The sequence below is a fragment of the Sinocyclocheilus grahami genome, unplaced genomic scaffold (assembly GCF_001515645.1).
Source record: "Sinocyclocheilus grahami isolate Dianchi unplaced genomic scaffold, SAMN03320097.WGS_v1.1 scaffold215.1, whole genome shotgun sequence".
NCBI lineage: Eukaryota > Metazoa > Chordata > Actinopteri > Cypriniformes > Cyprinidae > Sinocyclocheilus > Sinocyclocheilus grahami.
Genome location: NW_015505394.1, coordinates 852,443 through 867,805, shown reverse-complemented (window position 1 = coordinate 867,805; position 15,363 = coordinate 852,443). Strand labels below are relative to the sequence as shown.

Genomic DNA, 15,363 nt, shown 5'->3' with positions numbered 1-15,363 from the left:
TAAGGGTGCTTTCACACCTGTAGATCGATTGCTTTGTTCCGAAACAGGGATTCAAATTATTACAATGTTGCTTTTTATTCTTGGTGCGGTTCGCTTTCAAACGGTAAAGTTTCTAAACGGACCAAATTTGTTAATACAAGTCACTGTAAACTGTTGTCTCATTGGTCAAAGTTCCACGGTTTAATTACCGGGATTCCACTTAGCTCTCACAGCTGTCACCTGTCAGGATGCAACGATAACAGCTTCGCGGGCTTATTGGTTTTTTTGTAGCTATCCTTATATTAATTTATCATTTTGAGCAGGAGTCATCGGGAAAACATTTTTCAAATGCACCTACTAGGAAGAAGAGCAATAAGATGGCATTATAAAATGAAAAAGTGCGTTTTTTATTTTGAATAGCAAGACGTGCTCACCCACAGACATTCACTGGTTCATTTTGAAGTATTAGCAAAGCAACAAAGCTAATGCTTTTCACGGAACTTACGTAATACCCATCATAAATTGTGATATAGCCTGGTTCGTTGGTCCGTTGGATCGGATTGCATTCTCACTACAACCGAACAGTTTGTTTTCAATCGAGCCGAGACTACATCGTTCAGGCGCTCTCGGACCGATTGTTTTGGCGTGGATCCGGGCACGATTGCCGTGTTCACATATGCCCAAACGAACCGAGCTAAGGGGGGGAAACGCGCCAGGTTCCGAAACAACAGGCCAGGTGTGAAAGCACCCTAGAGACTTCTTTCAAAAACAAAAATCATATAGACCTCAAACTTTTAAATAGTAAAGTACATTATAATTTCTCATAATTGTGTATTTTTACTCAAGACTATGACTACAGTTATAAATAAACATCCATCTCTTACGTTCTCTGTTTCAATTTCCCGCCATCTGTGTCTGTAAGTGCAGGCTGGGACTTTTCATCATCATCCGACTGTGCTGCATCATTTCTGCCAAGAAAAAATAAATAAAAAGTGTGAGATCCCACCCTAAAGTGTTCAGAGCTGCTGGCTTTCAAAATTAGGTTGCATATAATCCTGATGTAAAGTGAGAAATACTGATCCAGGACCAGATCCAACTACCCAACTGTTTCAGATTAACCACACTAACAAAAACTACAAAACTGTTATCAGCTCAGCATTATGAAGCACTTCTTGCCAAAATGTTCCACTTGTGTTCAAGTGGTTTCAAATCAGAAGAGAGTGGAAGAGAAGAAGGGATTACGTGCCTTCTCCCTTTAAAAGAGATTGAAAAAACAGCCTGTAGGTTTCATTCTGGCTGATAAAACGAGGGCAGATGAAAGCGTAGCGAATCGGATTACTGATGGGATTCGATTCTGCTGCCTGAGGGCCCCACCACATCAGCACAAGCAGAGTGTCATATAAGGAAAATGATCATTGATATTACACATGAAATGTAAAATCAGCTCAGAAGAGTTCCAAAACTGATTGTGGATTATAGGATACAGTAGGACATCTTAGGCATCATGGCGTCTTGAAAATTTCTCACATTTTTCCATGGAGCCCAATCAAAGAACTTCGATTCAAGCGAACTATTGGGATGTGCGTTATGGGAAATGCAGCTCTCTTACGAGATGTACTCCTTGGTTCTCCTCATGATGTGCAGTGTGAGTGGGTTGATTCCATTCGGTAGTTTCTCTTCCGCCTGAATCAAAGGGATCTCCTCACCAGTGTCCAGATTCTTGATCATCACACTCGCAAGAATCTCCTGCACAACAAAAACACACAGACTACAGCCTTGAGTAATAATCATTATAAGAGATTCATTACACCAGGCCATGTAAAATTCAACCAAGTAAAAGCCTCTCCCAAATGAATGAATGAAGATACAGTCGCCCTTCTAATCTGGTTAACACCCATGTACCTGCTTTTCAGTTAATCAGTTACGACTGTTGTGACCTAACCGTATTAATATATTCATGCTAATAAAGTTTAGAACGTGTCCCTCACACTTTTTAGAGTGCTGCAGGAATGCGTTCTGAAACCCAGAAGCAAGTCCTGGTTCCATCATCCCAAAATCAATGTTTTTTTTTTTTAACTGGTTTTATTCTACAACATAAAATATATCAGTTACAATCCCACTTGTGTTTTATTTTATTTTTTAACTCATGCATTTTACTAAGTGGCTAAACTAAGTGGCTAAATGGAACTACAGAGATGTCATTAAGCCAAAACGATAAACGCATCTACTTTTACAGCCTTGTTGTATTTATACCTATGCTCTTGCAAACTATCATAACTCATACTGTCCAACGTGTAGATTTTAAATAAAGACTGAAAGAGTTGTTGGAAACTTAGTGGTGGTGTTGTTGAAATTATTTGACTGTGGTGTAATTCGTTTATAGCGTCTCACTGCTGACGAATGTATTTAGGCTTCAAAATTCAGAAAAGTTGTGTTCATTTGTGAAGATTATCTTGAGGAACAAAACTGATACGAATCTTAAACCTTTTGCTAGTCACAGAGCTTATTTTGGGCAATAATCCAAAAGCTAATGGAAAAATCCTATTGGCTTTTTGTTGAAGGAACCAGTGTGATGCTAACTTCCAGGTTGGCCAACAAAACTACATCATCCCTGCAGCACTCGACTCTTATGCTCATCTTGCAATATAGGTTCATATGAATTCAAGTATGTGCGCACACACACACACATACACACACACTACCTCATCTGTAAGCTCTCTGCCTGAATTAGACCTTGGTCTTTGAGGTCCAGCGGTCTCGCTTCCACTAGGATTTGATGTCTGCTCATCGTTTTCCTGCTTATACAAAAGACCAGATAGAAATGTATGGTGTCAAATATTCAGTGTGAAATCTGAATATTTATATTATTTGAAATGGCTGTAATTAAATTCAAACCTGTGCAGTGACCACTTTTTCACCACTAGTGGCGCTAGCAAGGTCCAGTGAGTGCTGGAGTTCTTTAGTAATACATTGTACTGTTGCGTTTGGGCTGACCAATCCACACAGCTCGTCTGCTGGCTCTACAGAGACTGACCAATCATACAGAATATTATCACTTTAGTCATTAATTCATTCATATTTCACATTTCATTTTATACCAATAAGTGTTAATCATAATAGATAAGAGTGACATTTTTACTTGTTAAACCAGCGATATTTAAACACTCTAAAGTCTTACCTTCTAGCCCTGCTGGTAGCATCACTTCCTGGGATTTTTTAGCTGAAAAGCTGGGTCGTGAGGGGGGAGGCGGCCTTGGAGGTGGAGCCCCGGTGGGCAGAGGTGGCCTTGAGGGCGGCTGCTTCTTGGTGCTAGCTACAATGTCTGGCTCCACTGTACACTGTCTGGGAGGTTTGGAAGGGCCAGGGCCATCTGCAACAGTCATAGGGACTTGCTCTAGAATATCAGCCGTTTCCACACACGACAGGGAGGCGGGTTGCGATGGTTGACCCAAAGCGCTTGTAATGTCAGGAGGGGGTGGAATAGCCTGGTCCTGACCTGCTTGGGCGGGACCAGCCACATCTGGTGCTCTGTCCTGTGACCTCACTTCCTTCGGCCTAACATCAGGCAGCTGCTCAGAGCGACCAAAGTCATGTGGTGTCACATCAGGATCCTCCGGAGGCACCAGGCTGCCCTCAAGAGCCAGGTTTTCTTTAACACTGCAGCCTTCCGCTCCTGCCTTCTCCCCTTCAGATGTGGCTGCACAGGCCTCCTCTCCTCTCAACAACTCATCTTCCACTCCACTTTTCTGACTCTCCTCTATAATACTATCAATGATCTGGAAAGAGCAATCAGAAAGAGGGACAGTTAGAAAATTGTGCTTTAGCATTCGTGTAGAATGCAATTGTTCATTAAAACAAATGCTTTGTTTACACTAGGCATCTAATCTTATACTGTTTCCCTACAATATCAATAATGTCTAAAGAGGGCTCAGGGTCCACATTTATTGATCAAGAAGAGTTTGGCATCCAGCCCACTTTCAATAAGTACTCAGGAGGAGCAGAGTTATGAAGAGAGTTTCAAACACATATACCCAGCATTGATTTTTGTTTACTGGCACAAAATACTGAGTCTGTTTTTATGCAAGGTTTTCCCTTCTCTTTTAAAAGTTGATAGTTTATTTAAAAAGCTACTTATTTTTCTATCCTAACTATGCATCATTAGACAGCAAGTGTAAGATTTAATATTTGCATTAAGCATTTTTCTCACTGGGTTGCAACTGACCTGTTGACATAGACCACCTAAGAGAAATGACTTGCTTTTTGGGCAGACATCCAAACGCAAACAAACACTACAGATAGCACAGCATGCTTCTGTTATAATTACTAATAAGTGAAACAAAGAGAAAATTAAAAAAGAGAGACTAGATATAAGGTATAAAAAGCGGCAAGTAAGAACTGCAAAGCTTTATGATGGCCAAACCTGAAGAGAATCGTCATGGCGAGATTCAGGCTGAGCCAACCCAGCGGCAAATTCCTGTACCACATTCTCTGCAGGACCCTACAGGCAATCAAAAGCAACAGATGAAAAACCACCCAGTTCTCAAATACAAATCCTTCATGGCAGTTTTTTACAGAATTTATAAACAAACATAAAAAAGCCAAATATCAAAGGTCCTTACAATGTCAAATAGAGTTCCAGAATTCTCAAAAAGTTATTTGAAAATACTTGTTAGGCAGGATCTGTTTTATTTAAATGATTAAACAGAACTACAGCAGAGCCTCAAACTCTACTATCAACCTCAGATCATCTTTCCATCCTGCACTCATGTGACTAATGCACTTCACTAAAAGGTTAGAACCATCACTCTACTAAGACTTATGACTCCAACAAACCCATACACTGGCCAACACCGAATCTGACTCTGTGAACCCTCTGCCCCTCGCATGTTCATTCATTTAATATATGTATTATTCTTTCAGCTACCAATAAGGGTGTAGTGCATTCAGTTCCACTTAACACAATTTACCAATGTAATCAAGTAAGTCGGCAGATTCTGTCTGGAAGCACCCAAGGGAAAAATGCTGCTAAATTCCTTTCTATTTGCTCAGTAAATTCTCACTAGATTTCCTTTAATACCATTTTCACTAAAAAGGACATTGTAGTGCACAGGTAGAAACATTTGTGTAGATAATAGCAAACTCTTACCCCAAGCTGAGGAAGTTCAAACTTTGCAGGTGACCTATAAGGAGTCAACGAACAAATAATTAATTAATAACACAGGTCAACAGTGCCAAGCTTCATATGCTCATACCACTCATCTCATGAATCACACACAGCTCCATTTTGACACTTATGCTCACATACTTGTTCAAAACATGTAAGGAATTTCATATGAGGAAAGCCTTCATTTGCTTCAGCACTGTAGTGCACTTAGGTCAAGTTAAGACTAATTAGTAAACGCCAATAAAGTTGTGCGTGTACACTAGGGCTGTGCAAAAAAATCTAATGCGATTTTCATGTGCATCTCGTCAGTAAAGCCGCTCCTGTTATTAGTAGTAAATCTCCAGCACGTGCTTTCAGATGGAGCGGCATGTACCTCACAGAGCCGTAGTTCACTGACAAGCTATACAAAATCAAAACCAATGAATTGCCTGCGATTTTGAACGCGATTTTGCGTAGCTTGTCAGTGAACTACGGCTCTGTGAAGTAAATGCCGCTCCATCTGAAAGCACGTGCTGGAGATTTACTACTAATAACAGGAGCGGCTTTACTGACGAGATGCACATGAAAATCGCATTCGACTTTTTGCACAGCCCTAGTGTACACAAACAGTCAGTGGGTGTGAGGGCTCCTCTCAGCACTGAGTTCACCATAAAGAGGTCTGAGCCTAATTAAAACTAGCTAGTGTGCCTGGCCTGACACAGCATTCATGAACAGACAAGCCCCTCAGTCTCATTCATAACACACCCTTTAACCAGCTACTCTTAAAGGAGTAGTTCACTTCCAGAATAAAAATGTCCTGATAATTTACTCACCCCCATGTCATCCAAGATGTTCACGTCTTTCTGTCTTCAGTCGCAAAGAAATTAAGGTTTTTGAGGAAAACATTCCAGGATTTTTCTCCTTATATGTTCTCCATATACCATAAATGCTCGTCTTGCACTAGCTCGACTTCATGCATTACGTAATCAACACACACTGGAAAGGTCATGTGTGATGTAGGCGGCAGTACCGACCCAGTGTTTACAAAGCGAACATGCAAATAAAGTCAAGTGCCCTTTACAAAAAAGATAAAACAACGATGTCGGATAATTTTGAAATTTGAGGAGAAAATGAGATGGAGTTTTGGAGTATATAACTTTTTATTTGTTTTAGAAAATGACCGATCGTTTCGCTAGATAAGACCCATATTCCTCGGTTGTGTTCGTGTAGTGTCCTTTGAAGCTGCACTAAAACTGTAGTTTGGACCTTCAGCCCATTGGCCGTCATTGAAGTCCATTATATGGAGAAAAATCCTGGAATGTTTTCCTCAAAAACCTTAATTTCTTATTTACTGAAGAAAGACATGGACATCTTGGATGACATGGGGGTGAGTAAATAAGGAAATTTTTATTCTGAATGTGAACTACTCTTTTAACATAAGCACAGTGAACAAACACAAACTTTTAAATAAGCCTTCAGCAATCTCTGTTGACACTGTCACAGCTCTTCTCACACACACCTTTGACCTCAGCCATGCTGTGGTAACAAGTACAGGTGGATTTTTCTATACTTGACAACATGGAGACACGTTCTTCACAAAAGAGCAATTCTTTTTCTGAACCTTCAAGTCTTCAAACCTTTGTTCACATTGAGAATCTGAGTCACTGGGTTTCTGAGTCATTCCGGCTCCTTTTCTGAAAATAGTGGTCATGTGTGTGACTAAAACTAGCCTCAGTCTAAATACATGATTTACAAAATGTCACACTGTAATTTTATAAAATGTCTAAATTAGTAGAGAATGGTACTTGAATACAGTGGGGAAATCCAAACTGGACGACATTTCTTAAGAGACAGTTCTCATAAAATCAGGTACATATTCGCATATTATTCCAAATCTCAATCTTAATGACTTTCCCTCCTCAAAGGAACACACTAAGAAAGGTTCGGCAAGGTGAACTAAACCTTTTTGGGATTTTAACGCATTTACAATCGTTTGGTTCAAGTGACAACACCAAAACAACATAACAGCAACATCAGCTGAACGCTTCGTGTCACAGCGAGATTGTGGCTGTTCAAACCCACTCAGCTGACTCGAACGTCCTAAATACTGTCTAGGTAGAGAGCTCACTGGTGTAAGAGTCATATGACTTTATATATCCACATAATAAACGCTATATGGCAGTACAGAAGCAATGGGGCAACTGTTGACAGCTCTGACAGGTGCAGGCTCATTCTCCATGTTCATAACGGACATCAGACATCAAACAGGCGCAATAAAAGCAATATGTATTTTGTTATATTGAATCTGAGACTCACGCATGAGGTGAGGGAGTGAAGTTGACATCCTCCGCCGCGTCGTAAAACTCCTCCGTGTCGCTGGTGTCCGACGCCATTGAGCCCGGGCTGCATACAAAGGCCGCCGCCACTGTTGCTGTTCCAGCAAACGAGGAAAAGGTCCCAGAGCTTGTGAACCAGAACACGAGAAAATAAACGTATGAATCTGGATTTTACGTCTGCCGCGCGTCTATGGCATGAGTGCTGGGAGAGGCCGCTCCGCTCACCTGAATGCACGATAACGCACGCAGGCCCTCGGCCTAGATTACAAGATCTGACAGCGGGGCTGAGTTTTATTTTTATTTTTAAAGCAAAATCAGCCAGTTATGTCGATCTGATCAGGCGGTAATGCAATGTGAAGATGCGCCCGAAGCTTTCCATGCGGACTGTCAGTGACCCTGGCATATCGGGAAGATCCCCTACCGGGATTTATGATCGAAAACAAACCGAGAGGAGGAAGAGAAACGGCGTCCACCGAGATCTCGCAACATCTCGCAACATCTCGCGGATTTTGGACATACGTTCCATCGGACAGCTGATCTGTACTATCTATTGTGAAGCATAAACACACGAACTGAGCTTGTTCAGATGGATCCTTGATCTGTGAAAGAGGAGACTAGATAGATAGACAGACAGACAGACAGATAGATAGATAGACAGATAGACAGACAGATAGACTAGATAGATAGACAGACAGACAGATAGATAGACAGACAGATAGACAGACAGACAGAACTATGAATACTCTTTTATGGGTCCTGTGACTACAGTTCCACTCTGCTTGATGGGGGGAGAGGCATGGTTGTTAAGATATAGTTACGACACAAATTCCCTGATATAATTCCTATTTTTATTTATTTACTTATTTATTATTACATTTATTAAACCATCATGCTGCCTTTTTATTACTGAAGAAATTATGTCTATTTTTATTGTTCACCAAGAAGATTATACCTAAAATCTGTCTTAAGATGACACTGATATGTGGCACACACATAGTGTAGTAATGTGTCAGAAACACACATTCTGGTGACACACTCTTATAGTGCTTTACAAGATGATTCAACATAGGGCTGGGCGATATAGCTAAAAAAAAATGTATCAACGATATAATGTTTCATATTGTTCGGTATCGATAATTATTGACTTTTTTATAACCTTTTTTAAAACAAAGAGCAATAGAATTTGTTTTTTACATTTAACCACTGTATTTTTAAATTAACTCAATTTATTGAGACAAACAACAAATATTTTTTTGTTTTAAGTCAAACACAAAATAAAAATTAAACCAATATCTCATTTCTAATGTTTTATATGCAGATTAAACGGGTCTTAAAGGGGTCCTATTATGCTTTTTCACTTTTTTAATTTTAGTCAGTGTGTAGTGTGTATGTTTGAAAAGCTGCTGCAGAGTTAGTGCATCAGAGAAAACCAAGAAGAAGAGTTGCTGTGCTGTAGCCTCAAATTTTTGGCATGTTTAGAACAGCGGTTCTCATTTCCAGTCCTCGCCTACCCCCGCTCTGCACATTTTGTATGTTTCTCTTATTGCTTCATACGTTTGTTATATTTGACTGTAAGTGCCCTGCGAAGTGGACATTACCGGATGTTCCGCCATTATTCCAGTTTGAAGGGAGCGTATATGTTCCATACAGAGGGCATTTAAGTGTGCGAGACGTGAATTTAAATTGTATTTATTTACAGAGGTATATTATGTCCCACTTCACACTTCTCTAGTAAGTTTCGTTTGTGTGTGAAGACGCTGCAGGCAGCGGAGCATGTTCTAGTACACCCCCAAAACAAAATCAAGACTTTGTAAAAGAGCCTAATAGGACCCCTTTAAGGAAACTTTTGGCTTGTTTCCCGAGGCCACAGGAGGGTGCAAAATTCAATGCAATGAGCAAAATAATGTCAATGTTAATTAAATTGTCAACGCAAATAAATAACTGTCTATAAAAAACGTGCATTACGTCTAAATTAACTATAATTTTTATGTAAATACTATTTTGTAAATACTACTATATATAAATACTACTATTTTGATATAAATCAAATATAATTTCGTAAATTACATAAACAATTATGAACAAAACAGCATCACGTATTTATGCATTGCTTAATCCAAAGAGCCGAATCGCCCATCACACAGATTGCCTTTAAAAACATATGAGACGCAGTGAAAAGGAATAAACCGCCACAAATTCGTGACGTGTTTTCTAAAAGTTTAAACTGTTTTACCTTTGCATGGCTTTCTATACATCTCTTGTGTGAGACGCGAGTGCAGCAGTTATATTTGTCTGTCTAAAAAATTCGCTGAATTTGCGTTCTGTGATGAATAACTTGGTTTCAGTTTTAACCAATTCAACATTTTCTACACATTGAGCTACTATATTTCTCTAGTATTTTGAATGAATAACGCAGCAACCGCGCGTCTCGTGGGCTAGACGAACAAAACATTAAACTACAACAACATCACTTACATCATCATCACCGCATCTCGTGCTCCACTGATGACGCTCCCTGACACACTCCTAACATTCATTGTACTATTTTTTTGTCATTGAAATGCAAATGTTTATTTTAAATTAGACTTATATAAATTATTTTTTTATTCACAATCTCCTCATCACAGGCAGGCACAGCACTCAATTTGGCATGTGTTCCTGTTTGTGTGTGCTGTCTGCGTCACTCATAGCACGTGCCTATATCGTGCACTATATCGAACATTTTTAATATCGTTATCGAAGAAGGTGTACCGTCGATAAAAATTGATACCGTTTTTTCGCCCAGGCCTAATTCAACACACGTTTGTCCTGTTTTAATAGTTGTTTGACCTATTCAAGGTTGTATGCTTCAATTATAGAAAGTTTAGTCATGTGAAAACTTTGTCAATGGCTAAAACAACAGCACTGGTATAGATTTTACATATTGAATTTGACAGGGGTTATAAGGGGTTTGAAGCTGTCATTGCCGTGTTTAATTCAGCATTTATTTCCAACCTCACATTCAGTTCTGAGTGATGGCATGAACAACACAGTATCACATTACAGATGAAGAATAGCCTCTAATCAGAGAGAAGGGAAGTTGGTCTGGGTGGCCATAATGAAATGCACAGCAGGGTTGTTATAGTTTACTAAAATGAAAACTAAAACCATAAAGAAGTTACTTGAAATAAAATAAACGTTAACTGAAATAAAATATACAAATCTTAAACGTCTTATTAGGAACGTTATTTTCACTAGTTGCCAAAGCATAATTTCTCATTTTATTTTATTTTAGTACTAAAATTACTAAAACTCGCTCCTTCCGGCCGTGGGTATGTGGGGGGAAAAAAGCAGTGCTGTTTTATCATACTAGATATATTTGAACATTCTGTTATAATGCTGCTCTGTGCAGTCGTCACCAGTCTATTAAAACGCACAACATATTAAAGCGTCTTTGTCAGCCGATATATTGTGCATCTCTAAGAAAAACATTTGGGTGGGTCGTACTGATGGGTTTGTGCCATATGTTTTAATTACATCACAGCCATGAACATAACTTGCTGGTTGCTTTCTGACTGTTTGCAGGGGAAAGACATTTCTCATTTTGAGTCGACAAGAATCTGTCTTGCAGGATGTGTTATTTTTTGGTCCGACTGTAAATATTAAATGCTTATTAGCAGCTAAAAGTGAAATTGGTTAGCAGTATAGCCTACTAGCAAAAGTAGGGGTCAGTAATATTTTTCTTTTTAAAGGAAATTATTACTTTCATTCAGCAAGGTCGCATTAAATTGATCAAAAGTGACGACAAAGATATTTTTATCATTTTATTGTTTCGAACTTTCCAATCATCAAAAAATACTGAAAGAAATTATCATGTGACACTGAAGGCTGGAGTAATGGATGCTGAACATTCAGCTTTGCCATCACAGGAATAAATTAAATTTTAGATATATTAAGATAAGGTAGAAAAAAGTTGTTTTAATGTAGTAATAATATTTCACAATATTACTGTTAATACAGTATTTCTTGAAAAATAGTATATCATATTTTTCAAAACCCGGCGAACATGTCTGTTGCCGTTGCTCGGTGTGTGTAGGTGCAGTGTGAATTATACAGACTTCTTTTAAAAAAACATGAAAAAATCTTTAAATGGTGGTGTAGATGTCCTCGAAGTTAACACAAATGTGCTACATTTCCTAAAAACAATTCCTGGCTCCAGTGGTTTCTACGATCTACTTAATTTTGTGATGTGAAACTAGACTAAAGGGCACAAAATTCTCATTGCAAATGGTCAAAGACAGCTGTGTTTGAGTGTCTTAACCCACTGAAAATAAGTTGATTAAATTAGATTTTAGACTTCTCTTGATTATTTCCAGAACTCATGATGCTCCTGTCTTTCTGCTAATATTTTAGGGTGTTCTGGGGTTTTGTGCCTGGGCATGGACCACCCTGTGCATAGAGGAGACACCATGTCCATTGGACTACACGACAGGTACTGTGCAATGTATGTCATCTCGTTTTTCTACACACACATACTCATACTTCACATTCTCTATACGTCGTCCCTGTGCAGAGACACATGCATTTTCATTTACCTTCACTCCTGTCTCTTGGTTTGCTTTGTGCATCTGTTTCTGTCATGAACAGGTTACACTCACATGCTCTGAAGCTTCTCTCTCTCACACATACACCTCCATCTCATGTGAGCTGTCATCATGGAGGACATCGTTAAAAATGTGACATTTGTCCTGCTGTGTGTGTGTGCGCATTATACAGTCATCTCAGATGACTGATGACTGTTTTTTTTTTTTTGTAGATCCTACTATATAAACCAGTTTTTTTGTTGGTAATGTGATGTAATGCTACCCTATTCATCAATTATACATCACTCTGCCCTTCAGTTAGTTTTATTACTATTATATTTATTGTAATTTTAATAATATTACACTTCATTCTGAGACAGAAACAGGTTTCCATAAATCAGAAACTCTTTCTGCCTATGATTCATTTTGGACATTCAGGTTTGTTAAAATTCAGTAGAGTGCTGCAGGAGTAAAATTATTAAGAATTTTTGCACTTCCAGTTGCATTGTCCCGAAGTCAATGGATTTTTGATTGTGTTTACTCTTCCAAATTTTCTAACTTGTAGATTTTAAATAAAGATTTTAAGAGTTGTTGGAAGCTATGGGGGTGACGTTGATTCTTGCACATTAAAACATGTAAAAATCTAAATATCCTGCTGGTCACAGAACTTATTTTCTGCAATAATCCAAAAGCCAATGGATTTTTGTCTAGGGAACCATGGTGATGCTCACCTTCTGGGTTGGCCTATAAAAATACGTTATCCCTGCACCATTTTCTGACATGTATTTGGAACATTGAAGTTAGTAAAAGGGCCTTCAGAAAGCCATATGCTTCAGCAAATGCACACTCTCTTGTTTTTGGATGTATCTCTAGAGTTGATTTTTCTGATATTAATGTTATTGTGACCCATATCTAATAGGTTTGTCACAGGCTGAGAGAGGGCAAATATGCTCAAGCTGCTGCTTTCAGTGCACGATTTTCTGTTATATTATGGAGACTGTACTGTGTCTTTGTTTGTGGTTTAATTTGTTGTTACACCCGTTTGCAATCTAATTTTCTCTATGGCTAACAGATAATTGCCATAAATGCTCTTGAAAATGGACACCTCAGGACAACAGATAAACTCCGGTACATAGTGAAAACTGGGTGTGGTGGATTTTTTTTCCCACCCCAAACGTACACTAATTAGATTTTTTGCACTCTCTCACTAATGCCATGCTGTCATACTAACCTGCTTCTTGCTCACACAGATGATATAAGCCTGTGCCACGGCAGACAGATGATTGATATTTGTGTTCTCTGCACTCTACAGTCATTCCTGATTGTTTGCTGTCTGTGATGTGTAAATCACCGCAGAATTACAGCATGAGCTCAGATCACTATAAACACTAAACACTCTATTAAACAGCACAGCTCCTGAAGTGAGCGCAGCATGTTGGCTGATGGGTTCTTCTATATTGTTTCAACAGAAAAACAAAGGCAACTGTGAATTCCATTGATCTGAGCCGACCTGCTGAAATGTTACACGCACCACTCTCCTTTTGTCTTCACATGCCAAGTTGGCACATAAGGGCTGAGCATGTGGACATGTGGGTTTGTGATGACTCAGACCCTTGAGATCATCGGACTAAGATTCAGTCAGCTGGTGTGTAGGACAGGATTGACAGGGCTATTTCTGTGTTCTGTTTGAGGAATGATCTGTACGACCCTTAGCCAAGTAACAGTCTCTCTAATGGCTCTTTTTAAGATGTATACAGTGGCCCCAAATGTATTTGGTCACTTAAGCTACATTTAAACATACATGTCTTTGTAGAACAAAATATCAAAGTAGCATTTATTTTGAAGAAAAACCCACCACTATTCAAAAGGGGACAGGTAGGGTATTTATTGTTTATTTTTTCAGGAATCTGATTCTTTTTCTTATTCAGCAAGGATTCATTATATTGATCAAAAGTGACAGTAAATATATTTACATTGTTACAAAAGATTTCTGTTTCAAATAAATGCTGTTTATTTCAAACTATCTATTCATCAAAGAATCCTGAAAAAATGTGTTACGGTTTCCACAAAAATATTAAGCACAGGGTGTCCGTGGGGTCTTAAAAAGTATTAAAAGTTGATCAATCAATTTAGAGAAAATGAAGGCCCTTAAAAAGTCTTAAATGCCATTTTCCAAGGTATTACATTTGTTTAATCTTTTCATTATGTATATTTGTCGAATAGTGGGGTTCTGTGTATTTTATTTATGGAATCCCGCAAGATTTGACGTCATCTGTTACGGTGCTCACTAACTGACTGTGCCGCTGCGTGATCGCGTGGGGCTTGTTGATCCTGCTCACGCTGAATTTCTGAGCATTACCGCATGCTCCCATCCGCTCCCAAGATTTTTGTGTCCGCTCCCGCAAACATTCTAATATTGTATATAATTTTCGCGCAGGCCGCCGCTATCAGTATGTGGAGTATTTAAATCCCCTTTGAATGAGCGCTCGCAGTCGTAGTTCACTTTCGATTTCGCGATCGCGCGCGCACTGTGTAAAGGGAGCACATCCTACGATAAAATATATTTGTCAATGAGCTCAGGATCTGTTGAGGAGCAAATCCTCCAACATCTTGTCAGTTATCTCTCCTTACTTTTGACTCGTGATCAGTCAAATCTGACTTCTGCAGCTCCTGTTGGATGCAGGGTTGTTGTTGTTTTTTTCCACGAAATTGGGCTGCTTTTAAACTGTTGCCATGGGTTGATTTTCCCCAGTGGGTTAAAGGTTTGAAATATTGCATAAATTACATTTGGTTGAAATGCTTGTACTGAAACATCTTGCGTTCTACCTGTAATAAAACTGTGCTAAATGTTTTGGGCCACACTAGTAGGAAGCATTTGAGCTGTGTTTATGATAAATGTGCATAACAGTGACTGTAAAATATGTATTTTAGGGATGGAAATTACATTTTTATATTTGGGACATGGTAATTGTGCTACTTTGGGCTGTTTTTTTTTTACTGGCATGGGCTTGGGATGCACAATTAAAATGATGTAATAGTTGTGATCATTATTTTACCTTCCATGATCATTCAGACACGATCAGGTGCAGTACTGACACTCTGTCAAGTCTGCATCAAATCAAGCACTCCGTAATCACAGGTAAACTGTCTGATCAGTCAGATGTTTGTCATGAGAAGTGTTCCACAAAACAGCTATGGTTTGAGTTGATGTGACAAATACATCTTTTGAATATACTGTGTGAACTCATTGACCCGTTAGCTCGGAGAGCTTTATTTTCCCTCCTCAATAAGTTTTGTCAGTTGTTTTGTTTATTGGTCTAATTCTTGTTTCTTGGGTTGCATT

At 38.9% G+C, this 15,363-nt stretch overlaps 2 protein-coding genes across 5 annotated transcripts in view; one reads left to right on the top strand and one right to left on the bottom strand.

Annotated features, from left to right (window-relative positions):
• LOC107596130 (WD repeat-containing protein 44-like) overlaps positions 1 to 7,946 on the bottom strand; it is a 17,612-nt gene extending 9,666 nt beyond the window's left edge. The window contains exons 1-8 of the mRNA XM_016286785.1: positions 7,439 to 7,946; positions 5,126 to 5,159; positions 4,400 to 4,477; positions 3,158 to 3,755; positions 2,875 to 3,008; positions 2,682 to 2,774; positions 1,589 to 1,725; positions 864 to 947 (exon numbers count right to left, since the gene is read on the bottom strand). Of these exons, the coding sequence (XP_016142271.1) occupies positions 864 to 947; positions 1,589 to 1,725; positions 2,682 to 2,774; positions 2,875 to 3,008; positions 3,158 to 3,755; positions 4,400 to 4,477; positions 5,126 to 5,159; positions 7,439 to 7,515 (1,235 nt within the window). The 5' untranslated portion in view covers positions 7,516 to 7,946. The remainder of the gene's footprint in view (positions 1 to 863; positions 948 to 1,588; positions 1,726 to 2,681; positions 2,775 to 2,874; positions 3,009 to 3,157; positions 3,756 to 4,399; positions 4,478 to 5,125; positions 5,160 to 7,438) is intronic.
• A 3,909-nt stretch (positions 7,947 to 11,855) lies between these two features.
• Positions 11,856 to 15,363, top strand: part of LOC107596129 (kelch-like protein 13) — a 42,470-nt gene continuing 38,962 nt past the window's right edge. For 2 of the 4 annotated variants that reach the window (XM_016286781.1, XM_016286784.1), the window contains exon 1: positions 11,856 to 11,929. In XM_016286781.1, coding sequence (XP_016142267.1) covers positions 11,877 to 11,929 — 53 coding nt within the window. In that variant the 5' untranslated portion in view covers positions 11,856 to 11,876. Of the gene's footprint in view, positions 11,942 to 15,363 lie in introns of all 4 variants that reach the window. The other 2 variants (XM_016286780.1, XM_016286783.1) reach the window with 1 other exon arrangement.